This window comes from Podarcis filfolensis (assembly GCF_964270895.1).
Source record: "Podarcis filfolensis genome assembly, chromosome: 3".
Classification (NCBI taxonomy): Eukaryota; Metazoa; Chordata; class Lepidosauria; order Squamata; family Lacertidae; genus Podarcis; species Podarcis filfolensis.
The window spans coordinates 1572809-1600617 of record NC_139606.1 but is presented as its reverse complement, the minus strand read 5'-3'; the positions used below and the strand labels follow the sequence as shown (position 1 = coordinate 1600617).

Genomic DNA, 27809 nt, shown 5'->3' with positions numbered 1-27809 from the left:
AGCACTAAACAGTGCGGTTTTGTGGGGAAAGCTCTGGGGCAAAAAATCCAACACTCAGGCATGGAGCTTTAAAGTGTGGACCTCTGCCTGGAAAGAGCAGGGCAAAAGGTGAGTGTGGATGAGCCCTTGAGCAACCAAATCTGCTCACAGTTCAAGGCACCACATTAAGGTGCTGTTTTCTGTTTATTCTGGCTAGTAAGAATGGTTCTTCTCCTAACTGGCTGGCATAAACAGAGCGTGATGCCAGAAGAAAGAGTGGCGATGTCCTGTCAGTGAATATAAGGAATAAAACTCTAGTGGGACAAACTCAGAGGGTAGTCCCTCAATTTTAATTTTTATGTGGTTTTATTGTATATAGATACTGTTGTTGTAAACCACTTAAATGTTTTTATGATATGTAAAGGAAAAAGAAATACACCTCTCCCCCCCCCACTCTCTTTCATTCCCACTGGCGTTTTCCCTTTCCTCACAATAATTAATGGAGCCATTACACCCCACAGAAGGAGAAAGAAAGATGCTCCCAGTTCATGCTGGTCAGTAAGATTGAAAGGACCTGCCATGCTGGCCTTCATGAACAGGGTGCGTTGAAAAAGAAGGAATAGTATTACCACTGCCCCTTTTGTCACTACTGGAGAATTGCCAGCAGAATCAGGGAAGGCTTTCTGCTTGAGACAGAACCACTTCTAATCCCAACTCTGATCACAGGGCAAGTACTTTCACTTTTATGAGAAGCCCTGCAGGATTTCTCAGAAGAGCCTTATGAAGTGTAGGTGGGTGCCCACAAGGCAAGATGCAGTGATAACAGCAAGAACCTTTATTGAACTACATAACTGGGAAACAGGGGCAAAGAAACTGCTTATATACATTCCTGAAAGCCTGGACCACTCCCACTCTCAACGTGATTGGATGTCTAAACTTCCAAACTGCGAATCGTGCCTCAGAGTTCAAGGGCCAATGGCAGAGGCCCAAATCCTGAAATGTTCTGTGATTGGACATCATGTATCGAATCAGAATACAGAAGCTCAGAATCCTTAGTCCAGACTCAAGCTCAGGCAAACACAGACCACTAAATATATAACACCTTACAAGAAGGGGGAAGATCCAATAAGGGCTTGCTGCAGGCCAGGATCTAAAGGATTTCTTAGGCATACAAAAGCACTTCTAAATACATGGTGAGCTACTGCAGACTGGCTCACAGCTAACTCCCAGAAAAGAAAGAGCCATCTTTGGAACATCCTTCCACTCTGCTCAGGCAGTTTGTCAACTCATGATGCAGTTAAGGCTAACCAGGATTTCCCTTACTATCTATCTCTATTTTCATTGAGGTGAGGATTAAATGACCACAATTATTTTTTGAAAAAAGTTTAGCGTCTGTTTCCAGATAGCCAAAACTGCACTTGGCCTAAATTTGCTCCCATTCAAGCAGGTTCCATAGCAGGGCCATGAGGCAAGCTCGCCTTGAGCGGCAGAATCCCACCAGGCAGTGCCCCGTGGAGTCCTGCCACCTCTGGAGAAGCGGCACACAGAGCAGCAATGGTTTCTGCAAAGATCTCACATAGCACATGAGAACTTGTGAGATTTCAGCGAGATCTCGCCAGAAGCCAGCACAACTGCTGGTGCTTTGTGAGTGCCACTGTGCAATGCGGGTAAGGCAGGCTTCAGCAGTGGCAAGGGAGAGGAGCGTAATCAGAGGTGGGGCAGCAAGGTGGCACATTTACGTTTCTCCTCCGGCGGTAAAACAGAATGCACTGCCCCTGTTCCATAACATCACACTAAGCTGACTCTGTGCTCACACCTCTTCACAGAATGCAGGGTCCCCCAGTGTGGTGTAGTGGTTAAGAGCGGTAGTCTTGTAATCTGGGGAACCGGGTTCGCGTCTCCGCTCCTCCACATGCAGCTGCTGGGTGACCTTGGGCCAGTCACACTTCTCTGAAGTCTCTCAGCCTCACTCACCTCACAGAGTGTTTGTTGTGGGGGAGGAAGGGAAGGGAAAGGAGATTGTTAGCTGCTTTGAGACTCCTTCGGGTAGTGATAAAGCGGGATATCAAATCCAAACTCTTCTTCTTCTCTTCTTCTTTGTTGTAGTGTAAATCTAGCAAATCAAAAGTGAACTTTGCACATACTAGTTAGGCTCCCCAACTAGCTACTGCAAGCAGTTTTGGATCCAATGACTACAGGAGTATGCCAGTTGGAGGGAAAACATGCCATCATTTATGGTACGTTGTCTATGGATTACACCCATAATATTGTAGACATAAGCAACAGGAATCTGAGGACAGTCTAAGCTAGAACATGAATTTCTGGATAAATTTATATTGTCAAACAGAAACACTACTCCCTTACTTCAAAAAATATTTTGGAAGTTGGGTAGCATATTCAAAATCATCATCAAAGTTCTGATAGTGCTCTTCAAACTCCTTGACATTATCCCTGGTGGTCAAAAATATGTCTTTTCCAAACAGGGTGTTCACTGTTGATGGGAACATGATGTGCCTGCAATGGGAGAAAAGGTATAGTTGTGGACTGAAGGAAAATAATGTTAGAATCCACTTGGAATGGTCAGCTGTTGGCTATACTGGTTTCATACAACTAAAGTAAAAATAGTAAAGTAATAAGTAAAGTAAAAATAGGTGAAATAGATTGTAGTGGATAAACTTCTGCTGTATAGGGCTTTAAAGGTTAAAACCAGCACCTTAAACCTGATCCTGTACTCCACCGGGGGCCAATGCAGCTAGTATAGCACTGGGTAAATGTGATCCCACAGTGAAGATCCCGTAAGGAGTCTCGCTGCGGCATTCTGCACCCGCTGGAGTTTCTGGATCAGTTTCAAGGGCAGCCCCACATAGAGTGAGTTACAATAATCAAGCCTGGAGGTGACCATCACATGGATCACAGTGGTGAGGTCAAGGTGTGAGAAGTAAGGGACCAACTGCTTAGCTCAGCGGAGATGAAAAAATGCTGCCTTTGTTGTAGCTGTAACCTGTGCCTCCCTAAAAAGGGAGGTGTCGAAAATTACACCCAAACTCTTGTCGGAAGGTGCTGGCACTAGTTGCGCCCCTGCAAGGGATGGGAGTTGGCCCCACAACCCCATATCGTCTCGACCCAGTCAAAGGACCTCTGTCTTCGAAGGATTTACCTTTACCAAGCTCCCACGTAGCCATCCAGCCATATGAACAGTGTGTCTAGAGCTGAGTCAGGGTGGCCGTCCATCAACAGATAAAGCTGGGTGTCATCAGGATATGTCATTCTAATACAGTGGTACCTCGGGTTAAGTACTTAAGTCGTTCCAGAGGTCTGTACTGTTCTTAACCTGAAACTGTTCTTAACCTGAAGCACCACTTTAGCTAATGGGGCCTCCTGCTGCTGCCGCGCCGCCAAAACACGATTTCTGTTCTCATCCTGAAGCAAAGTTCTTAACCTGAAGCACTATTTCTGTTTTTTTTTTAATAATATATTTATTAAAGTTTAGGAATTTATATAAAACAGAATAAACAAAACAATAAAAACAAAAACAATAACAATACATACAATCCAAACAAGAAAAAACACACATACAAAACAGGTATAGCTTCCATCCCTTATATTCATAAAACTTACTTTCCCGACCTCTTCATACCTCCCCTTTCTGTATTCCATTCTCTAATTAAGTCAATTCAGCAAATCCTTTCACCAATTTCTATGCACTTTTTAACCTTTCTTTTCTTAATCACATAATCATTACAGCTGTTAACTCCTTAATTTCTAAATCAACATCGTTCTAGCCTTCAATAATTTTGCAATGTTTCTTAAGATAGTCCTTAAATTTCTTCCAATCTTCTTCCACCGTCTCTTTTCCCTGGTCTCGGATTCTGCCGGTCATTTCTGCCAGTCCCATATAGTCTATCACTTTCATCTGCCATTCTTCCAAGGTGGGTAGATCTTGTGTCTTCCAATACTTTGCGATGAGTATTCTTGCTGCTGTTGTAACATACATAAAAAAAGTTCTGTCCTTCTTTGGCACCAATTGGCCGACTATACCCAGGAGAAAGGCCTCTGGTTTCTTCAGGAAGGTATATTTAAATACCTTTTTCATTTCATTATAAATCATTTCCCAGAAAGCCTTAATCCTTGGGCAAGTCCACCAAAGGTGAAAGAATGTACCTTCAGTCTCTTTACATTTCCAACACTTATTATCAGACAAGTGGTAAATTTTTGCGAGCTTGACTGGAGTCATGTACCACCTATAAATCATTTTCATAATATTTTCTTTCAAGGCATTACATGCCGTAAATTTCATACCGGTGGTCCACAACCGTTCCCAGTCCTCGAACATAATGTTATGACCAATATCTTGTGCCCACTTGATCATAGCTGATTTAACTATTTCATCCTGTGTATTCCATTCCAACAGCAAGTTATACATTTTTGACAAGTTCTTAGTTTTGGATTCTAATAGTTCCGTCTCCAGTTTTGATTTTTCCACCTGGAAGCCAATTTTCCTGTCTGACTTAAAGACCTCCATTATTTGGTAATAGTGGAGCCAATCTCTCACTTTATCTTTCAATTTCTCATAACTCTGCAATTTCATTACTTCCCCTTCTTGTTCCAAAATTTCCCAATATTTCGGCCATTTAGACTCCATATTAAGTTTTTTCACAGCCTTTGCCTCCATTGGGGACAACCACCTGGGAGTTTTGTTCTCCAGCAGGTCTTTATACCTAATCCAGACATTATACAGTGCTTTCCTGACAATATGGTTTTTAAAAGCTTTATGAGCTTTGACCTTGTCGTACCACAAATATGCATGCCACCCAAAAATATTATTGAACCCTTCTAGATCCAAGATATCTGTATTCTCAAGAAGTAGCCAGTCTGAAGCACTATTTCTGGGTTAGCGGAGTGTGTAATCTGAAGCATATGTAACCTGAACCGTATGTAACCCGAGGTACCACTGTAATGTTAGAATCCAATTCTCCCAAACCAAAATTTCAGACAAGCTGGGCAAGGGGGCGCATATAGATGTTAAAAATCATCGGGGAGAGAATTGCACCCTGCAGTACTCCAAACACAAAGGAGTAGCACGACGGCAACTCCCTCCCCCCCAGTGCTACCCTCTGTCCCCGACCAGAGAGAAATGAGTGCAGCCATTGAAGGACTGCGCCCTGAATCCCCTCGTAGGTGAGGTGGTGGTCTAGATGTTTGTGGTCAACCATGTCAAAGGCTGCTGACAGATCTAAAAGAATCAACAGCCCCGACCCGCCTCAATCCAGCTGCCTACGGAAGTCATCTGTTATGGCGACCAGAGCCGTCTCGGTCCCATGACCAGAGCAAAAACCAGACTGGAATGGATCCAAAGCCGATCCAAAGTCAAATTGTTCCAATGTACAAGTATGTATTATGGTTTGATCCCTGTATGGCCAGCTGCATATTCCTGCACTGCAGGGTGTTGAACGGGATGCTCCTTGGGGTCCCTTCCAGCTCTATTCAATGATTCTATGAAATTAGCCTCAAAGAGTATATTTATCACACTCCCTTGCTATTACATACTAAGGAGATGCTACTGTTGGCTTCACAAGAATATCCTATTCAATAGTAAAATGGGTTTATGGCAACTCCACCAGTGCCCTACCCTTCTGCTTTCTCTTGTAGTGTTTAAACTATATTTTATTTTCTTCTAAACTACAACATTTATGGCTTATTCTAGATATTAATTTTATTTAATGAAAAGAATGGAGGCCTGTGCCATTCTGGCTGGTTTGCAAAATCACCTACCTTACAAGATCTCTGAGCTCCTCAGTTCCCTCGTGACCCAAGTCCTCCATGTGTTTCTGAAGTTCCTGACAGAGACTCCTAGGCATATGCTGCAGATTAGATGTACTCAGTCTTCCCTTCATCATGATATATAACCTGCTCCTATTCTTGTAAAATATTTCTTCAGGAATTGAAGCTTCAAAATCCAAGTGGGAAAAATAACATCAGTCAGAATAAGCTGGAAAGTTTTACCGGTACTTAAAATACCCTAGAATCTGTGCAGGCATCATGAACAGTTTTGTTTCTATATTTCATGTTGTGTTGTCTTTCAAAATAGGCAATTCTTTCTGATTAGACATAAAAAATATGTAGATACAGAATCTTGACATAATGTGCCCTGGTAAAGTTGGGTGCTTCCTTGTCTTCACTAAATATGTCTTCATTATAGCGTGAATAAGCAACTGAGAATTTCTTAATGGCATATATAGGAATGGCAGACTCCTCCGAGTCTGATGCCATGGCACTCCCACACTGTTTCTTCCATCTAAATTTCATGGCCCCCCCCCAGTGGAAAAATACATGTACCTGTATGTCACGGAAGTGTACATCGAAGTGCATATTGCTGTAGTTTGCATATTAATCTGAGTTCTAGAACCAGTAAAGTGAATAGGATCAGAATTCATTGTTGTGGAGTGTGTGTTAAGTCCACAAACAACAAGTAATTAATGGCATGTTCAGCATGTTTCCTTTACATTGGGGTGGGGAAGATAGTGATCAGTTGATAGGTGGGGGTTAAATCCTGCTTTCCGCAGGGTTAGGCGGCATGTGGGAGTTAGGTAAGTAGTTCCCAGTGAGTTAGTTAGTTCCCAGTAGTGATGTATGGAAGTGAGAGCTGGGCTAATAATAATAATAATAATAATAATAATAATAATAATAATAATAATTCTATTTATACCCCACATTTCCTGGTTTCGAAACCGGGCTCAGGGCGGCTAACAGCAAATATAAATGATTAAAATGCGACTTTAAAACAGCATAAAATACAACATAAAATACAGCATCAATATCAATAAAATTCAAAAATTCAGGAGTCAATTTTTTTGGGGGGGGAACCTGGTCAGTAGACATCAAATGATCACCAGGGTTAACTGGCCAAGTTGGTCCTACAAGGGCCAGCAAGGAGACCAGGGAAGAATTTAAATGTGGGGTCCCAGAAAGGGTTTCTTCATAGAAGAGGAAAGGGAAAAGGGAATAGAGGTTCAGGCTAATTCAAATTGAAGGCAAGGTGGAATAGCTCTGTCTTACAGGCCCTGCAGAAGGAGCTCAAGTCCTGCAGGGCCCTAGTCTCATGGGACAGAGCATTCCACCAGGTCGGAGCCGTCACTGAAAAAGTGACGGAGGATAGTCTGGCTTCCTTAGGGCCTGGGACCTTTAAGCTATTATTATTCATGGACCTTAGGGTCCTCTGCGGAACGTACCAGGAGAGGCAGTCCCGTAAGTACAAGGGTCCGAGGCTGCATAGGGCTTTAAAGGTTAAAACCAGCACCTTAAACTATACTCCACCGGGAGCCAGTGCAGCTGGTAAAGCACTGGGTAAATATGCTCCCATGGCAAGGACCCTGTGAGGAGCCTCGCTGCAGCATTCTGCACCTGCTGGAGTTTCTGGGACAGTTTCAAGGGCAGTCCCGCATAGAGCGAGTTACAGTAGTCAAGCCTGGAGGTGACCGTCGCGTGGATCATGTCACATGCATAAAGAAGGCTGCTCGCCGAAGAATTGATGCTTTTGAGTTATGGTGCTGGAGGAGACTCTTGAGAGTTCCATGAACTGCAAGAAGATCAAACCTATCCATTCTGAAGGAAATCAGTCCTGAGTGCTCACTGGAAGGACAGATCCTGAAGCTGAGGCTCCAATACTTTGGCCACCTCATGAGAAAAGAAGACTCCCTGGAAATGACCACTCCCCACACGCCTTTTGTGTGGTTGTGTGCAGCCCCCGGATCCCAGTGAGGCTCCCGGTAGTATGGGCTGGCTTCACCCTCCCCAGACTGGATACCTGGAGATCTCTGCCTACCTCAGCCAATCGCCCAATCCTGCCTGGGGAGGCGTTGCCAGGGGATCGGCCAGGTAAGGGGAGGGACTGTCCTGCCCACACAACGGAAAGTGAATCTTATACCTGCGAAGTGTCAGTTGGCTCCAGAGCTTCTCCCATCCTGCCCTCCCTCAGTTAAGCCTTCTTTTGCAGGTTAACCTCTTCTCCACAGGTACGTGGGTCACTGTTGAAGGGCCAGAAAGGAATTTTCCTGCATTGGCAGGTTTTGCCTTTCCCTTTGGCGGTTTCAGGCCTTGGGTGGAATCCTTTAGTCTATCTTCCTAAATGGGGGGGGGGGGCGTGAAGCGGTGACCCAAGCCCCCCTTGCGGCAGTGATCCCAGGGTTCCCCATTAAAGGGGTCTTGAGGAGAGGCATTAGCCATACGCCAAGAGGTTGACATTGCTTTCCCCTGCAAAGGCGGCAAAACAGGGGGCAGGCTCTCTGCTTGAACATATGTTTTCCAGAGCCAGCCCAATCCCCACACATTCTGGATAACCCTGAAGTCTCCCAGATCCCCGGCTGGGGACTGAGAAGGATAAATGCCCAATGCCTGAGCCAAGGTCTCCCTACATCTAAAACTTAATAAAGTTGTGGCCAATTTTAATCCCATAGCACATTTCTTGAGTCATTATTCCACTCAGGGGTCGCCTGGGGTTGGGGGGACTCCGCCTGTCCATACAAAGATCCTGATGTTGGGAAAGATAGAAGGCACAAGGAGAAGGGGACGACAGAGGATAAGATGGTTGGACAGTGTTCTCGAAACTACCAACATGAATTTGACAAAACTGCGGGAGACAGTGGAAGACATTAGCCTGGTGTGCTCTGGTCCATGGGGTCACAAAGAGTCGGACACAACTAAATGACTAAACAACAAAAAAAAATTTAGTGGAAACAAGCTGCAGTGGAATGGAAGCAGTGCTAATGTTTATGAACACAGACGAGAATGGAAATTGTTGCCTTCTTACCTGTATAGTGCCTGTATTACTGGAACTGTCTTTAGTAAGGCTAACAACATCCCTGAGGGAGGATAATTTTGAAGTGAAAAACATGAGTGTGTTACGTAAATTTGGTTTCCCTATAGAATACTGTAATTGGATTAAAATGATTTATAAAAACCCAACGTCCCAGTCGTTACAAATGGAAGAATTTTGAATTTGATTAGTTTAAATCGAGGAACGAGACAAGGATGTCCTCTTTCTCCATTATTATTTAATCTGTGCCTGGAACCATTAACAAGAGCAATAATTCAGGATGAGCATATCAAGGGTGTAAAACACAACAAAGATAATTACAAAATTGTATTATTTGTGGATGATATCCTTTTATTTATTACAAAACCAGAAGATACAATTCCAAAAATTATGGAGAAAATAAAAACCTTTGGCAGAATATCAGGATATTCTATAAATTGGACAAAATCAGAGATTTTACCAATTGGTCCAAGGGCTACATTGTATAGAAACCATCAATTTCGGATGTGCAAAGAGTTTATTAAATATTTGGGTATAATGATTTCATTGGATATAGACCAAATTGTAAAATTAAATTTGAATCAAATTATAAATGAGATTTTTAAAATATATATTGAAAGGTGGGGACCTCTAAACCTTCCCCTTTGGGGAAAGGTTCATGTCCTCAAAATGAATTTTGTTCCAAAGCTTTTATACATTCTCAGAGGATTACCAATACATATTCCCAAATTTTATTTCCAAAAAATAAATCAGCTATTTAGATTGTGCCTGTGGGGTATAAAGCCACCAAAAATATTACTACATAAAATGCAACTTCCAACTAAGGAAGGTGGCTTTGGTCTCCCAAATCTGGAACTATATCACCAAGCCTACCTGCTGAGTAAGACTAATGATTGGAGAGCTAGCAGGAATCCCAATTGGGCTACTCTTGAATATAGTTTCTTTGAACCTCTTGTAGGGTGGACTAAACTGGGCTGCAATTTTATGAAATATCCTATTATCCTGGAGACTATTAAAGCGCCTATAAAAAATTGGATGAATATAAATAAAAATAATAAGGATGACCCCTGTCAGCACGAGAAATTAACAATATGGGCCAACCCAAAATTAAAAATTGGAAATCAAGTCATAATTTGGCAAAATTGGATGAAAAAAAAGGTATTTTGACATTGAATGAATTAATTGATGAAAATTTGTGGAATATAAGACCTTGCAAGTAAAGTATGGATTAACCAGTGAAACACAATGGCAATACATCCAATTGAAACATATGTTGGAAAGGCAGTTTGGCCCTGATGCTATAGCAGCATTGGAAACACCCATGCTGCTACAAGATTTAATCTCTGCAGCAAAAACAAAGAACTCTACACTTGCACTATATAAAACCCTACTCAACAGAAAGAAATATGATTTAGAATATGATAGACAAAAATGGAGTGAAGAGTTAGGGGTACAGATAACAAATGATAAATGGGAGTCAAGTATAAAATCAACAGAAATAGCTTCTATGGATTTAAGACTAAGACTTATTCAGCAGAAAATAATATTCAGAGTCCCCTGGACTCCAGCAAAACTTTACCAGAAGAAAATAACAAATGCAGACAACTGCTGGAAATGTGGGAGTAAAAATGCGAACTTAGTACATATGATGATTAACCGCCCGATGATAAGATCATTTTGGTGTGAGGTGAGGATATTTATAGCAAGAGTAATAAAAAGAAATTGTGATTTAGGGGATTTGAATTTAATTCTAAATTATATACCGGAAACGTGGGAGATTACTAGGGGTCAAAAAAAATGGATGTATCGTGCCATATTAGAAGCAAAAAAACTTGTCTTGATGAATTGGAAGAGCTGCAAAAAGATTCCATTCAGCACATGGATTGACAATATGGACAGACTAGCGACATGCGAACAAATTGCATATTGACACAAATTAAGAATGGATAAATATGAAGAAATCTGGAAGGAATACTTAAGCGATAAGGCGGATAATGGTGGGAAGTAGGGGGAGAAGAGGTGGGGAAATATTGTTAAAAAGGTGTAGTCATAGGTATATCAGTGTATCCAAATCTGAATTGTTAAATTGTGTTATTAGTGTTATTGTGGTTTTTGTTGTATGTGTTTTTTGTGGTTGATGTTTGTATTGAAAAAATGATTAAATAATTTTTTTAAAAAATGAGTGTGTGTGTGTGAGAGAGAAATACTTGCTCCCTCAGCACATTGCTCCAGTCAAAACTGGAGTCCCCAAAGCTACATTAAAGTCAAAAGATATCCCACTTCACATGTTTCAACCCTTTATCAACTAAAATAGAAAGAAATCATTTCCCCACTGAAATTAAATATCATTTACCTACCTGTACGCTGGACAGACTGTTGCACTGCCTGCTCAAAATCCACATCTTTAGATATACAAAATGCTTGAAAACCTTCTTCATCAGTTACAAATGTGTATCGTTTTCCCAGCATATACACTGTGAATACTGGTCCATACTGAAAAATATAGTGTTAAAAAAGTTAAGTAGTTTTTATTTATATATATATATATATATATATATATATATATATATATACACACACACACACACACACACACACACATATACATACATACATATATATATGTGTGTGTGTGTGTGTGTGTATTGTAATGGTTCTAGGGGTTGCTCGTGCGTAAGCCGGTGCAAACACCTGGCTGGGTTGCCTGAGTGAACCTTTTCTGTCCGGACAGCCACTCACCCGTGGCTGTCTCAATCGCTGGCAGAATCCGTCAGTGGGCATTTCTTAAACAAAGAAGCTCTTTGACTCCTAGTCTACTCCTACTCTCTCTGCGTGAAAGCCTTCTGCGCAAGGAGGGCGTAGGCAGCGGAGGACCTCTACTCTCCCCGCTGGTTCCCGGCAAGGAGTCATGGGACCGCCTCGCTGCTTCCCCCATCAGCCCCCCTTCTCCACTGGTGCTACGCTGATTCTCTTCCCCAGAAGATGGGCTGCCTCTCCCAATCCCGGGACGCTCTCTGGAATCCCTCTGGATTTTGCTCTCTCCCTCCGGCACTGATGGCAGTTCCCTGACATCCACCTCCTCCTCAGGACCCCCACCCCCCACCCCTGGCGCGATCTTCCGATACAACGTCCTCCCTCTCCTCGGTCGACGATGCGGGGAATCCCCTGAAGGAACTATCATCATCTTCTGAGGATTCAAAACCAGCCTCCCATCCACTCGGATCTCTTCCCGCTGGTTGAACCTCCCAGTCTGATCCTTCTCCCTCGGACACCTCCCCTCCCTCCTCTTCGGAGGCAGGAAAACCCACAAAGTCCCCTTTGTCGTCTGTGGGTCCAAATTCTTCCTCCCAGAATCCAGCTAATGGTTTGGGCTTATCCAGGAACAAACCGTGGAATTCTGCCACCAGATACCCGTCAGTGATTGATTCAGCAGGGACCTAAGTGTTTTCAGACCTAGGTTCCCCCTCCCAGGCTACCAAGTAGTCTACCTAAAGTCAGAAAAGCTAAAGCACAGAATGATCTCAGGCTTGCTAGAGAGGTTAAAAGCAACAAAAAAGGCTTTTATGGGTATGTTCGTAGCAAAAGGAAGAACAAAGAAACAGTGGGGTCACTCAGAGGAGAAGATGGTGAAATGCAAACAGGGGACACAGAAAGGGCTGAACTCCTCAATGCCTTCTTTGCCTCAGTCTTCTCCGATAAAGAAAACAATGCCCGACCTGAAGAATTTGGAGCAAATGATTCAGCAGAGGAAACACAGCCCAGAATAACTAAGGAGATAGTACAAGAATACTTGGCTAGTTTAGATGTATTCAAGTCTCCAGGGCCAGATGAACTGCATCCAAGAGTATTAAAAGAACTGGCAGATGTGATCTCAGAACCACTGGCAGTCATCTTTGAGAATTCCTGGAGAACAGGCGAAGTCCCGGCAGACTGGAGGAGGGCAAATGTTGTCCCTATTTTCAAAAAGGGGAAAAGAGAGGACCCAAATAATTACCGCCCAGTCAGTCTGACATCAATACCAGGGAAGATTCTGGAGCAGATCATTAAGCAAGCAGTCTGTGAGCACCTAGAAAGGAATGCTGTGATCAACAATAGTCAGCATGGATTTCTGAAAAATAAGTCATGTCAGACTAACCTGATCTCGTTTTTTGACAGAATTACAAGCTTGGTAGATGAAGGGAACGCAGTGGATGTAGCCTACCTTGATCTCAGCAAGGCATTTGACAAGGTGCCCCATGATATTCTTGTAAAGAAGCTGGTAAAATGCGGTCTTGACTATGCTACCACTCAGTGGATTTGTAACTGGCTGACTGACCGAACCCAAAGGGTGCTCATCAATGGTTCCTCTTCATCCTGGAGAAGAGTTCATCCTGGACTCAAGGGCATCCTGATCAAATTTGCAGATGACACCAAACTGGGAGGGGTGGCTAACACCCCAGAGGACAGGATCACACTTCAAAACGACCTTGACAGATTAGAAAACTGGGCCAAAACAAACAAGATGAACTTTAACAGGGAGAAATGTAAAGTATTGCACTTGGGCAAAAAAAATGAGAGGCACAAATACAAGATGGGTGACACCTGGCTTGAGAGCATTACATGTGAAAAGGATCTAGGAGTCTTGGTGGACCACAAACTTGACATGAGCCAACAGTGTGACGCGGCAGCTAAAAAAGCCAATGCAATTCTGGGCTGCATCAATAGGAGTATAGCATCTAGATCAAGGGAAGTAATAGTGCCACTGTATTCTGCTCTGGTCAGACCTCACCTGGAGTACTGTGTCCAGTTCTGGGCACCACAGTTCAAGAAGGACACTGACAAACTGGAACGTGTCCAGAGGAGGGCAACCAAAATGGTCAAAAGCCTGGAAACGATGCCTTATGAGGAACGGCTAAGGGAGCTGGGCATGTTTAGCCTGGAGAAGAGGAGGTTAAGGGGTGATATGATAGCCATGTTCAAATATATAAAAGGATGTCACATAGAGGAGGGAGAAAGGTTGTTTACTGCTGCTCCAGAGAAACGGACACGGAGCAATGATTCCAAACTACAAGAAAGAAGATTCCACCTAAACATTAGGAAGAACTTCCTGACAGTAAGAGCTGTTAGACAGTGGAATTTGCTGCCAAGGAGTGTGGTGGAGTCTCCTTCTTTGGATGTCTTTAAGCAGAGGCTTGACAACCATTTGTCAGGATTGCTCTGATGGTGTTTCCTGCTTGGCAGGGGGTTGGACTCGATGGCCCTTGTGGTCTCTTCCAACTCTATGATTCTATGATTCTATGATTATACCTGGCGACCTCGCCACCTTGAATCGAGTATTTCCGTGGCTTTGTTACAGTGTTCTCTCTCCTCTACCCGCGGGTGGGTGGTAACCCCTCCCTCCCGTCCCGGGAATTCCCGCCCCTCCCTGTAAGGTGAAAGTAGGGACCTATGGAACACCGGATGTATCTTCATGCTGTCAGGCAACTTGAGTTTAAATGCCACTGGGTTAACCTGCTGTATTACCTCAAAAGGCCCCAGCCGCCTAGGCTGCAACTTCTTGCACCCTCCCTTTAGGGGCAACCCTTGGGATGACAACCACACCCGGTTTCCCACCCGTATGGCCTCCCCCTCCCGGCGGTGCCTGTCCGCCTGCCTCTTGTAAACTTCCTTGGCCCGCTCCAAGTTCAGCCTGAGTTGCTGGTGTAAGGCCTCCATTTCCTCCACAAATTGCTCAGCCGCAGGTACACTCCATCCTTCCTCCCCCTGCCCCGGGAAGGTCCTGGGGTGACACCCGTAATTGGCCATGAAAGGGCTCATTCCCGTGGACACATGTTCAGCGTTATTGTACGCAAATTCAGCCAAAGCTAATTTCTCTACCCAATCGTTCTGTCTCTCGCTGACATAGCAGCGTAGGTACTGCTGGAGTATACCGTTCGCTCTTTCGGCTTGTCCGTTGGTTTCTGGGTGCCTCGCCGTCGAGAAGCTCACCTCGACCTGTAGCAAGCTCATGAGTCTCCGCCAGAACCGGGAAGTAAATTGTTTCCCGCGATCCGAGATTACCCTCAATGGAACTCCATGCAGTCTAAAAATGTGATCCACAAACAGCCTGGCTGTCTCCTCTGCCGTTGCTGCATGCGAGCAAGCTATGAAATGGCACATTTTAGTCAGTAGATTGACCACTACCATGACCGCTGTCTTTCCCCTTGACTTGGGCAGATCTGTCATAAAATCAATGGACACCACCTCCCAGGGCCTTTCCGGTGTAGGTAAGGGTTCCAGTAGCCCCGTGGGGGCAGCCCTTTCCCCCTTTGCCCTCTGGCATTGGTCGCACCCTCGTACATATTCTTGTACGTCTTCCCTCACCTTTGGCCACCAGAACTGCCTGGTGACAAGTAGCATGGTCTTGTGCTGTCCAAAGTGCCCAGCTGTTGGGTTGTCATGGAGTTGTCTAAGTACCTTCCCCCTCAAAGGCTCCCCTGGTACATACAGCGCCCCCTTATAGTACAGTAGCCCTTCCTTTTCCTCAAACCCTCCATTGTCTTCCTTTCTGTCCCTGAATTCCCTGATTTTTGTCTGAGCAAACTCATCATCTCTGGTGAGCCCTGCCTGTTCTTGTTTCCCAACCAACGCTCCCCCACACACCCACCGGTCCTCGGGGAACACGTGCCTGGTCTCTGGTGGCCTCTCCCCTTCCATGTACTCCGGTTTCCGGGAGAGAGCATCTGCCCTTACGTTTTCCTCTCCTGGCATGTATCGTATCTCGAAGAAAAACTTGGCGAACTCCTGGGACCATCTGATCTGTCTCTGGTTGAGCACTCGTGCGGTCCGCAAGTATTCCAAGTTCTTGTGGTCAGTTCAGACCTGGATCTTGTGCCGCGCCCCTATCAATAGATGTCTCCATTGTCGAAATGCCGCATAGATCGCAAGCAGTTCTCGGTCATACACCGTGTAGTTTTGCTCCGACTTGCTCAGCTTCCTAGAGAAAAAGGCACACGGCCTCCAGTTCTGCCTGGCCCCAGGCTGCAAAAGTACCGCTCCAATCGCACGGTCGGACGCGTCCATCTCCAGTCTCATGGGCTTCTCCGGATCCACGTGCAGGAGCTGCTCTTCCAAGGCGAACGCCTCCTTCAGTTTTTCAAAGGATTGCTACGCATCCTCTGTCCACGCGAACTTCTTTTTGCTACTAAGACAATCCGTTATGGGCGCTGTCAAGTGAGCGAAGTTCATTATGAACTTCCTGTAGAAGTTGCTGAAGCCTAGGAACCTCTGCACATCCTTTCTGTTTTTGGGGGCTTTCCATTCCAGCACTGCCTTCACCTTGCCCGGATCCATGGCTAGTCCTTTGTCTGACAACCTGTACCCCAGGAACTCGACCTCCCTGGCGTGGAATTGGCATTTTTCCAGCTTGACCCACAGCTGATGCTTCTTCAATCTCTGTAGCACCTCCCTGACGTCTCTGACGTGTTGCGTTTCATTGTCCGAATAGATTAAGACGTCATCCAAAAAGGCTATGCAATTCTTGTACAGCAGGGGCCCCAACACATGGTGCATGAAGGCTTGAAAGCAGGCGGACCCCGATTGTAATCCAAATGGCATGACTAAGTACTCAAAAGCCCCCAGGGGGGTGAACATGGTCGTTTTCCATTCGTCCCCCTCCCTTATCCTAATCAGATTGTATGCTCCCCTGAGGTCCAGCTTGGTAAAAATCTTCCCCTGCCTCACACGTGTCAAAATATCGTCAATCCTGGGCATTGGCAAAGTCACGGGTTCCGACACCAGGTTTACGGCCCGGTAATCCACAACTAATCTGGGCTAATTAGTCTCTTTTTTGTCCACAAAGAACACCGGACTGCCCCCCACCACCTTTGATTCCCTTATGAAACCTCTCTTCAGGTTCTTGTCAATAAACTGCCGCAACTCCTGCATCTCCCGGTCGGACATGGCATACAGTTTACCCACCGGTAACTGAGCCCCTGGAAGCAGGTTGATTTGGCAGTCAAATGGCCTGTGGGGGGGGGGCAGTCTGTCTGCCTCCTTCTCGCTGAAGACCTCCTTCAAATCAGCATATTGTGGTGGCACCTCCCTTTTTTGCTCCAGGGCCACCCCAGCCACCCTGGCCACAGTCATTCTTGGTTCCTTCCCTCCCAGACAGTGTTCTAAACAGTAAGCTGACCCAAAGGTGAGCGACCGCTGATGCCATGACACCACTGGGTCATGTATTGCCAGTCAGCTCATTCCCAGTATTATTGGGGGTCCTGCCAGCGTGGCCACGTGAAAGGCAATGGTTTCCGTGTGCCTGGAGACACTCATTCGCATTGGCGGTGTCTGGTGTGTCACTTCCCCTCCCAGGAGTTCCCTGCCATCGATGGTGGTCACCTGCAATGGAAAATCTAGTGGCAACAGGTGGAGCTGGTGCTCCAGAGCGAAGTCTCTGCTGAATAAATTACACGAGCTGCCAGAGGAGGACCCCTACTCTCCCCGCTGGTTCCCGGCAAGGAGTCATGGGACCGCCTTGCCGCTTCCCCCATCAGCCCCCCTTCTCCACTGGTGCTACGCTGATTCTCTTCCCCAGAAGATGGGCTGCCTCTCCCAATCCCGGGACGCTCTCTGGAATCCCTCTGGATTTTGCTCTCTCCCTCCAGCACTGATGGCAGTTCCCTGACACACACACACACACACACACACACACACACATATATATATAAAACAAACTGCAGGAAGAATAGACTATGCAACAACTGCAGCAAGAATTTTGTTAGTCCAAAGATGGAAACAACAGGAGTTACCAACAAAAGAAGAGCGGCAGATGAAGCGGATGGACTTTGCAGAACTGGCGAACTGGCAGGAAGAATCCGGAACCAGCGAGACCAAGCATTCCAAAAGGACTGGAACAAATTTATATTATATTTGAAAGACAACTGTAAGCAATCAACATCACTAGCATGGTTATCTGAAGTTCTGTAAGATGAAATTGCTACCTATGCAGGTTGAGTAATATAATATTTTAGTTACTGATACAACAAGGATAGGAAACGAAGCGAAATGTAAAGATGTAAAGTTTAATTTTGTAAACCATCAGACGCGAGGGAGGGAAGTCATTAGGCTCAGTTGAGCCAAAGAGATAAAATAAGAGGGTACGATGTTACGTAATGTGATTATATGTAATCTTTTACATATAAAAATACCGGTATGTAATTTTTATAATAAAAAAGTTAAGTAGTTTAATACAACTACATTTAGGGGGAGCCATTGGGTCCTGCCCATTGGCTCCCCTTCGGCACCAGAAACTCAGCTCCCAGGCAGACATTGCACACAGCAAGCACAAGAAAAGCAATCGTGGCACCTGCCTGCATGCCCAGCCTTCCACTTTTCCATCTATTCCCAACAGCAAGGGCTGGTAGACCGGCTGGCTGGGCTGCCTCACCCAATTGCTTGCTTGCTTACTCCAAGGCTGCCTCAGTTCCTGGCAACCAGCACCTCCTGGCCAGCCCCAGAGGCATCATTCGCCTGGGGAGCTTATAGCCAGGGCTGCTGCAACAAACAGCCACACAAGCCTTTGGGAGGCAGAAACACGAGAGGGCATCAGAGGAGGGAGGGGAGGAAACAGGGACAGAGGCCAGTGTTGCCTGCAGTACACCTGACTATCATTCAAGCCAGCCCAACATACCACGGCACACAGGTTGAGGAACATTGTTCTAGGGAATGGATTTTGAACAAGGGGGAGGCAATGCACCCATAAGGTATCTCCACCCTGTTACCCATTTCTGAAGATCAGCAGGATAATAGTTGGGGTGGGAGATATACAAAAAACAAAATGCCAAGTGTGGTTGTTGTGATGAAATAGAGTAAGACAAACTGGCAGCCACAGCCATTCATTCCTTGCTGGGCTGCAAGCACACCGCCTTTCCCCTACATGGCTCTGATTTAAAAGTGCTTTGTGGTCCACACAAACCTCAATTCCTCTCTGGTCTCTGTCCTTGCTTGCCTCTCCTACCCAGTTTCACTCTGCATTTCTGCTACTCCTCCTCCTTCCTCCTTATGCACAATCTTTCCCACTCTATGAATGTGGTTTATACTCTGTTTCTACCTCTTTCCTGCGTGTGGGAACATATGCACAGTTCTAACTTTCCCTATTAGGTTTCATTTTTTGCTAATTTGGGGATCACCTGAGTACAGAGAGAAAGAGAGACACCTCCCACTTTTACATGTCCGGTGTTATTCTGCCTACTTATGCCATTGAAAATGCAGAAAACTTCCGGTCAGCGCCAGCGACCGTAATGGCGGATTTCCTCTGAACTCCGGAGGAAATCGGCTTCGTGGAGCTGGGGTTCTACCGCTACGGCGAAGCGGGGACCTGAAAAAAATCACAGGCGGGGAAGCCTGTGAACTGAAGGCTTGGCGGGCTCCATTTGTGCCCCCCCCCCGCTGCAAAGGAGCCTTTTTAAAGGCTCCGGATCGGACCGGGGGTGAGGGTTGCGGAGCTGAGAGCTGTCTACCCGTCTCCGCGAAGTGAAGCCGCACAGCCAGGGTCGGAGAGCGCTGATTTCTTTACTGGATAATTGGACTTGAAAACAACTACCCGTGAGTAGGATTTTGACATACATTTGGAAGAAATTATTAAAGAATTCGGCCGAAACGGGAAAGGTAAAAACAGGAAGTCTGCCTTCCCGGACTGTTAATAGATCAAAGCAAAGAGACTGTAAAGCTGTGACTAAGAAAGACGTGCTTTTGGAAGGACTAAAATCCAGCACTAAAAAGGAAAACTCCCCCACTGTTGGCAGGAACAGTGGGGAGACATTTGAAAGATATTTGCCCTGCAAGGAAAGGAAAATTTTAAAATATATCTGCTGACTTTAAAACCTGGGAACGGACTGCCTATGACAGGGAAGCCGATTAGAGGGAACTGTCAAACTGAGAGTGGAAAAAAAGTTTGATTCAGCTCTGCAAAGGATACAGTGTGGACAAAATACATTGGAAATTAAAGTAACCTTTTGGGACTGAAAATTTGATACTAAGATACTGGGATTTTATCAGAACTTTATTTGTTATAAAGTTGCAATAAGAAGTTGGAACTGTGACCCCTAGAGGTGACTATGTTGCAATGACATTCTAGACAATAAGCACTGCTGTGGGAAAATTTTTCTTTCTTCCAAACAAACTCTCCAAGTGTGTGACTGACCTTGGGAGTGTATGTGAGTGTTATGGCAGATGATAAAAAAACAGAGTTGACACAGGAAAAAACTACCAGGTCTGGTAGACAATACAAAGCTGATACTACAAGAAGGCCTTCAACAGCGGGTGTAGCGGGCACAGCAGGAGCTGCTGCCCCACAGGTAAAACCAAAAGTTATGTCAACTGATGAACTTTTGGCCCAAGCATTGGGTAAGATTGATGCAATTTTGGAGAAATTGGCCAATAAGGTGGAAGAGACAAATAGACAAGTAGCTGAGGCTTCTGCAAAAATTGATGTGAATACTTCAAGTATTAATTTGAATACTTCAAGTATTAATGAATTAGGAAAAAAGGTGAACTCTAATACACAGTCTATTGAAAAACTACTGGAAGAATCGGCTTCAACTAGAAAACTGGCTGAAGAGGCCAAGGAAATTGCAACTGCTGCTCAGGAAAAGATTCCACCGGTATATAAAAAGTTAGAAGAGCATGATTTGACACTGTCCATGATAGATCTATAAAGAAAGGAGAGAAATTTAAGAATCAGAGGCGTGCCAGAAAGTGAGAAAGATAATCTGGCAGAATTTCTCACAAAGGAATTGTCACAATTTTGGCAGAAGGATCTGGGGGAAGAAGAATTTAAGATAGTGAGTGCATTTAGACTTGGCAGAAGACAAGGAAAGAACAAAGCAAGAGATTGTTTGATTACCTTAAAAACAAAGGAAGGAAGGGATAAAATACTGAACCTACACTATCAAAGAACCTTGGAAATTGAGGATACCTTTGTGGAAATCTTCAAAGACATACCTAAATACATTTTGGAGGTAAGGGCCTACTACAGAGATCTGGCTGTCTTGCTGAGAAAAAATAAAATAATTTTCAGGTGGGAATTCCCCCAAGGCCTATCTTTTAAATATAGAGGAAAGAAAATAAGAATAAGGACAGTAAACGATAAGGACAAGTTTTTGAAAGATCACAAAGAGGACCTACAGAAGGAAGTGGAATCTGGTGAGGACTTATTGGCGTCAGGAAAAGGACTTTTGGAGATAGCAAATTTGATATCTGGACGCTCCGGCTTAGGGAGAGACAAGCCACCGACAGAAGAAGAACAACAACTTGGTGCAGTGGGAGGGAAAATTAATTAACCAATCATGTCTCTGCAACTTCTAAGTTGGAATTGTAATGGACTGAACTCTCCTAGAAAGAGAAAAGAGATTTTTCACATATTAAAGAAAGAACATTTGGACTTGATTTGTTTACAAGAAACACATGTTACGAGGCTACACAGGAAAATACTTGTTAATAAAAGATTAGGGCAAGAGTTTATTTCGTCTGACAAAGTTAAAAAGAGAGGAGTGGTGATTTATGCAAAGGAGAAACTTTCACCGAAATTTATCCTCAAAGATGAACAAGGAAGGTATTTGGCAATTGAAATTCAGTTTCAAGGAGAGAAATTTTTGATAGTAGGTGTGTATGCACCAAATGAGGGGAAGTCGGAATTTTTCAAGAAGTTGCATGAGACTTTGATGGATTTTATGGACTATAATATAATTCTGATGGGGGACATGAATGGAGTTGTATCTACTAATATGGACAAGGCGCAAAAACAGGTAGTCACCAAAGATGGTAGACTACCAAAAACTTTCTTCGAAATGACTGATAATATGGACTTGATTGATATTTGGAGAACTAAGAACCCTTGGAGAGAGAGGGAACATTTTTCTCTGAAGCCAAGATGACATGGACCAGAATTGACCAAATTTGGATTACTAGAGGAATGGCACCAAAGATAAAAAAGTGGAGATCTGCCCTAAAACTTGCTCTGACCATAATGCTGTAAAGATGGAGATGAAGCAAACAACAACCGTCACCTTCAGATGGAGGATGAATGACACCTTATTTAGAGATGAAGAAGTATACAACAAGGCCCAAAAGACTCTAAAAGACTATTTTGAATTAAATTTGCCAACAAATGTGGAAAAAAGAGTAATCTGGGATGCAAGTAAAGCTGTGATGAGAGGGTTTCTGATACAACAGAATGCATTAAAAAAGAGAAGGCAAAATGAGAAAAAAGATAAAATTTTGGAGAAAATTAAAGAAGGTGAGAAAAAATTGAGAGCCAAGCCGAAGTCACAAGAGATTCTGAGAGAAATAAAGATCTATCAAACACAATATATGGAATTGATGAATCAGGAAATAGAATGGAAAATTAAACAAATGAGACAGAAGACATTTGAATCGGCAGACAAATGTGGGAAGTTACTGGCTTGGCAACTGAAAAAAAGACAAAAATTAAATACAATTACAAACCTGGAAGTAGAAGGAAAAGACATAAACAATCCAAATGAGATTAGAAACTGTTTCCAGAAGTATTTCAAGCAACTATATGCACAAGGGCCACAGAATGAAAGGGACATTGATGGATTTTTGAAAACAAATGGCTTACAGTATTATCTAAAATCTCTTAGCTGTTGTGAAAGGGGGGAAAAGCAGACTGCATTACAATGAAGTTGCAAAATTTATTATAAAAAACACATTTGTATACATAGTGCTTGAAAATACTCATTTTATAAGACTCTCGTAGAATTCTATTTTAATGCATTCTTTCAACACTGAGCAGCTTTCAGGACAGCTTGAAAAGCACACATGAACTTTAGTAACCTAACACTTGGCTTGTTCAAGGGGAACTGTTCTGTTAGACAAGAACAGCCACATTGTTCTGAACAGCGCCCTAAAGCTAGAGAGAGAGAGCGCAAATACGTGTTTTAGCATTTCTCTCAGCATGTTATTCTATCATAGTAATTCAGACTATATAAATCGTTTGATAAGTCAGCTAACACAAACATATTAAATTGTAAAAAGCAGAGCACCGTATTTTTTGCTCTATAAGACACACCAGATCACAAGAAGCACCTAGTTTTTGGAGGAGGAAAACAAGAGAAAAAAATTTCTGAATCTCAGAAGCCAGAACAGCAAGAGGGATCGCTGCGCAGTGAAAGCAGCAATCCCTCTTGCTGTTATGGCTTCTGGGATAGCTGTGCAGCCTGCATTCTCTCCATAAGACGCACACACATTTCCCCTTACTTTTTAGGAGGGAAAAAGTGAGAGCAAAAAATACGGTAAGTTAGAAACCTGGCTTGTTCAGCTCAAGCTCAAGCCTTTTCATCCTCTCCCTCCCCGATCTCTGGTCTGTGACTGTACTAAATGGTTTCATTCATTCATTCTCCCTCCCCATCCCTGGCACCCACAGTTATTACCTTGAGTGTGGCTTGTTTGATGAATTTAAGGGGAGCTTTCCCAAATTTGAAGGCAGCTCCGAACCAAGGGATGCAGCCACGGATACAAGGCGGCTCATTGATGTTTTTGAATGGAAAGAAAATATGCTTGGCAACAAAACCTAGAACCACTGTAAACAGGAGAGCCAAAATGATTTCCATCTTCTTTCCTCTGTAGCAGTTGCTTTTCTGACACAGGCTGCCGCTGTAAGATATAATGCTGCTAGTGGTTACCTCAGGATAGTATTAAAAAAAAATCTTGTTTGTACTGCTGCCTTCTTGTGGATGCTATGATAAAAGACAAGTTTATTACATAGTTCAGCTTGCCTCTGGGAGAGGCTAGTTTTACTTTCTAACTGACCCTCAAAATGGACTTCTCTTCTCTCTGTTCTCTGAAACATGAAGCCATATTTCATTTTCCTTCTTGTCCAATATTAACTGTTGTAAGCTATTCTGTTCCAAATAATGAAAATAGATCCTTTGTTATTTAACTGTGCATACATTGCCTTGATATTTTTTTTATATCAATAGACAGTATTATAGTTTTGGAGCCACAGAGCCTGAGCCTGAGTACATTTGGTATTTACAGACATTTAGGAACAGACACAATGCATACAGGTCCAGGAGCAATGTGTCACAACTGCTGATCATTACTAATTTCTGTCTCTCTCTGTGCACTCCAGTAGTTCAAAAGGACAGGACTTTCCTCACATCCACGATCACATAGACTATGGAGAAGCTCACCACATGACTAGCTGTGATGACCTGAGCTCTTTCAGCTTTTTCTCCACATTTTATCTGCAGGCTTCTAGCCACGGGAGCTATTTGGAAGATTCCCCTTTTCTTCCCCTTGTATTTTGGGGCTGAAAAGAGCAGTGTGTACTCATAAGGAGCTCTGGGTCTCTGTATTCAGGGATTCTAGCACCTGGCTTGCTCATTTATTTATCTAGGTCTTTATATACTTTTTAATATTCAGATTTTCTGAGTGGTGTACAGTAAACCTGTAACTCATGCATATTTAACTTGTGTGCATTCAGCTTTATGCCCTTGGCAAAATTTTATTTTTAAATTTTTATTCTTTAAAGAGGACAGAAATGGATGGGCATCTGGGGGAAAAGACTTTGGCAATCCCACTCGCCATTTACTGTGACCAATTTTAGCTTTAGGTGTGATCCCCAGAATGTAAGCCCTGTGTAAGTTGAGGACTCCTTGTACATAAAACTTTTTTTATATAAAAAAAGTCAAGCACATTGCACTTGTGTTTCTACAATGAGCCTTCATGAGGGACCTGCTTCCAGAACTGTGAGGGGAGAAAGACTCTGTGTGTGCCATTTGGCAATGACTGCTTTTGTCTGCCTTGCCCCATGCTCCAGGCCTGAGAGCCTCCCAGAAGAATTCTGTAGCCGGGGAGGGCGGGGGGGGGAGCTATCCCCCCATCAAGTAAATAAATAAAAATACTTAACTATCTGACTGCGTCGCATATAACTCATTCTGCACCCCCCCCCCACAAAATGCCTGCCCACCCTAAAATAAATCCTGGCTACGCCCATGGGCTTTCTGGGCTTTTGGTTTGAGGCATAGGTCGAGGGGTGCCAGGTACTAGCATCATCAGCTTTTGGGCTACTTTTGGATAGGAAGTTATTGGAAAGCCTTGCTTTTAATATTGGTGAACTTTGTTACGAAAAGGAGCAATGCTGGCTGAGTGCTCCAGATGGCTGGAAAGCCAAACAGGATGTTGATGTTTTGGGACTGTACCGTGGGAACAAAGGGACAGTCTATTCTGTGCACTGAGCACCAGATGTTAGCTCAGAGTGTCACATGACCCTGTACTGGAAGTACATGGGAGGAGTTATTCTCTCTCTGCTGTTGATGTTAAGAGAGTGCAGACACATTTTCTCTGTACTGCTGGAAAGACAGAAATAAAGGCATGTAAATACATTTCTGTCTGTCTCTCTCTCTCCCCTCCCTGGGAATGAGGGGGGAGGAATGGTGTGTTCTTCTCACGTTTGGGAAGGATCGCCGATAAGAGATCTCGCCTTGTCTTACCGGGAGTCGCTGACGGGGGAGATCAACAAGGAATCCAAGCCGGGCACCTGGAGAGTGGCCAATTCCTCTGACTAAGGCTTGAATTCAGACAACTGGTAGCAGAAGCCGTTGGTTATCTGATCCATGGGAATCAGCATGAGAGGTGAGAGGTTGATGGATCGTGTGCCATCCTCTGCACCAAGGAAATAAGATAATGTCTGCATTGCAGCCAGAAGCTGAACAGACGGCTGAACACCGAGAGGGGGTGTTTTCCAAGCAACGGAGCCCCAAAGGGTATGCTGAAATTTCAGGCTAGAAGTGTGAACGCAGATTGATTCATTCTCTGGTTCACAGGAGCTGCGTTTGGAAAAACAGCTCTGAGAGCAAAGGCTTGCATACCAGGCATTCCTGTGGTCGATAAGAAATCCTGTCTGAAGAAAGGTATGCACAGTTGCTAGGCAACGACAGTCAGTACAGTCGAAAGTTACTGACACGTGGGGCTGGCTCAGTGAGAGCCTGGGAACTCAAAGTTGTTTTGACTTTGAGACAGCTTGCAGTTTGCCTGCCTGAGAGAGGCAGTAAACACCCCGGAAAAGACTTTTGGATTTTACTGGCTCGAAAGTGAGAGCAGAGACTTGGATTCAAAATGGATGCCAAGAAGGGGGGAGGCTAACCTTACCCACCTCCCCTGACTAATGACAATTATTCATCTTGGTCTGTAAAGATGAAGGCCCTGCTGCAGAATCAGAGGGTCTTTGATGTGATTGATAACCCCATTCCTGCAGCGACAACGCGAGGTTGGGAATCACAGAATCTAAAGGCCAGGACGGCTATAATTCTGTGTGTCTCAGATGATCAACTTGTGCATATTCAGGATTTGGAATACGCGCGTGAGATTTGGCAAATGCTGCGTAGAACACATCAGAGGGATGCTGGTTCTTCAGCGTTGCTGTATTTTGAGAAGCTGACCAATCTGAGGCTTGCGCCTGATGGAGATGTTCAAGCGCACCTGACGGAAATGAAATATCTGCGCCAACAGATGGTGGAACGCAATTTCCGTCTACAGGAGGAAGTTTTCTGCTTTATGATGATAAACAGCCTAAATCGGACTTACAAAACAGTTGCCAGTCAGCTTGGTTCCCTTCCGGCTCAAGATTTGACCACGGAGAGGGTGTGTGCCGTTGTTTTGAATGAACACGACTGCCTTGCTGCACTGGAAGTGAAGGACAGGGGGAGGGAGGAACGGAGTTCTAATTCCCCCACTGATGTTGCTACTGGAGAGAATGCTGTAGCTTTGAACGTTGTCCGATGTTACAATTGTGGACAGGCTGGGCATCTTCAGCGGAACTGCAAGAAGCCACGCCAGCCAAAAGGAGCTAAGAGCCGCTCAGCAAAGCCTGAGGCAGCAGGCAAAGGTCATACCAAGTCTTCGGTGAAACCTGCAAAGGCCATGATGGCGAAAGGAACCACGCCAGATGTTGAAAACTCGTTTGTGATCGATACGGGCTGTACTGTTCATATGTCCCCACACAGAGGACTCTTTTCAACGTTTAAGAAGCAAAGCTTCGCTGTGAAACAAGCCAACGGTCAGGAGCTGGACGCGACTGGGAAAGGGACTGTGTATCTTAAGAGTCTGAACCTGACTATACACAATGTTTACTTGGTTCCTGAATTGAAGTTCAATCTGCTGAGTGTTTCGCAGATTGCAAAGAAAGGACTGAAACTGTCCTATGATGCTGAGAGCTGCAAGATCTTCAAAGATGGAGAGTTGTATCTTTCTGCCAGAGAGAAAGATGGACTGTATTTGTTGACTTATGAGCAAAGTGATTACATGGAATGTAATTCTGAGTCTAACTTGATTTCTCTCGCAGGTGTGACCAAAACGAGCGCCAAGAAGATGGCCAGGGTCGACAGAGCTTTTCAGCGGGTGTATGCTGATGTAATTGGTCCTCTAGAACCATCTAGAGGCAATGCAAGATTTTATTTTGTGTGTGTGGATCATTTCTCTAACTTTGTCTGGATTTATATGTTACAGAGGCCACAGGAAGCCTTGGAAAGGTTTCAGGAGTTTTGTGACAAGGTTAAAAATATGCATGATGCTAACATTGATTGTCTTTTAACAGATGAGAAGCGGATTTTTCTTTTACAGGATTTTCAGGAGTTCCTGCAGAAGAAAGGGATAAGACACAAGGTTGCTGTTTCAGCAGAAGCGTGGAACAGGGGTGTCTGTGTACGGGTGAACAAAGAATTGCAAAAGGGGATGAATGCGCAATTGCTTAGTTCACATCTGCCACATGATTTCTGGGCGGAGTCGCTAATGTCGTTTTGTTATGCGTGGGTGAGAAAGGTTTCAAAAGAGTTGGGAAGTTCTCCTTTTGAGAAACTGTTCCATAGAAAACCTTCTGTTGCCCATTTCAAGGTTTTTGGGTCTCATATGAGGACAGAAGCTCCAGGTGGAGTAAAGAATGCCAGAGGCATTTTTGTGGGATATGAAAAGGGTCTCTACAGAGTAATTTTGTCTGAATCTGGTCAGGTGATTCTCACAAGATTTCTAGAGAGTGCTCCTG

At 44.3% G+C, this 27809-nt stretch overlaps 2 protein-coding genes across 4 annotated transcripts in view; both read right to left on the bottom strand.

Annotated features, from left to right (window-relative positions):
- Positions 1–24575, bottom strand: part of CYP39A1 (cytochrome P450 family 39 subfamily A member 1) — a 53811-nt gene extending 29236 nt beyond the window's left edge. The window contains exons 1-4 of one of the 3 annotated variants that reach the window (XM_083606612.1): positions 23200–24575; positions 11149–11284; positions 5752–5926; positions 2344–2493 (exon numbers count right to left, since the gene is read on the bottom strand). In XM_083606612.1, coding sequence (XP_083462738.1) covers positions 2344–2493; positions 5752–5926; positions 11149–11284; positions 23200–23379 — 641 coding nt within the window. In that variant the 5' untranslated portion in view covers positions 23380–24575. The remainder of the gene's footprint in view (positions 1–2343; positions 2494–5751; positions 5927–11148; positions 11285–23199) is intronic. The other 2 variants (XM_083606611.1, XM_083606610.1) reach the window with 2 other exon arrangements.
- L1TD1 (LINE1 type transposase domain containing 1) overlaps positions 1–27809 on the bottom strand; it is a 119550-nt gene that overhangs the window by 48620 nt on the left and 43121 nt on the right. The gene's annotated exons all lie outside the window — the stretch shown is intronic.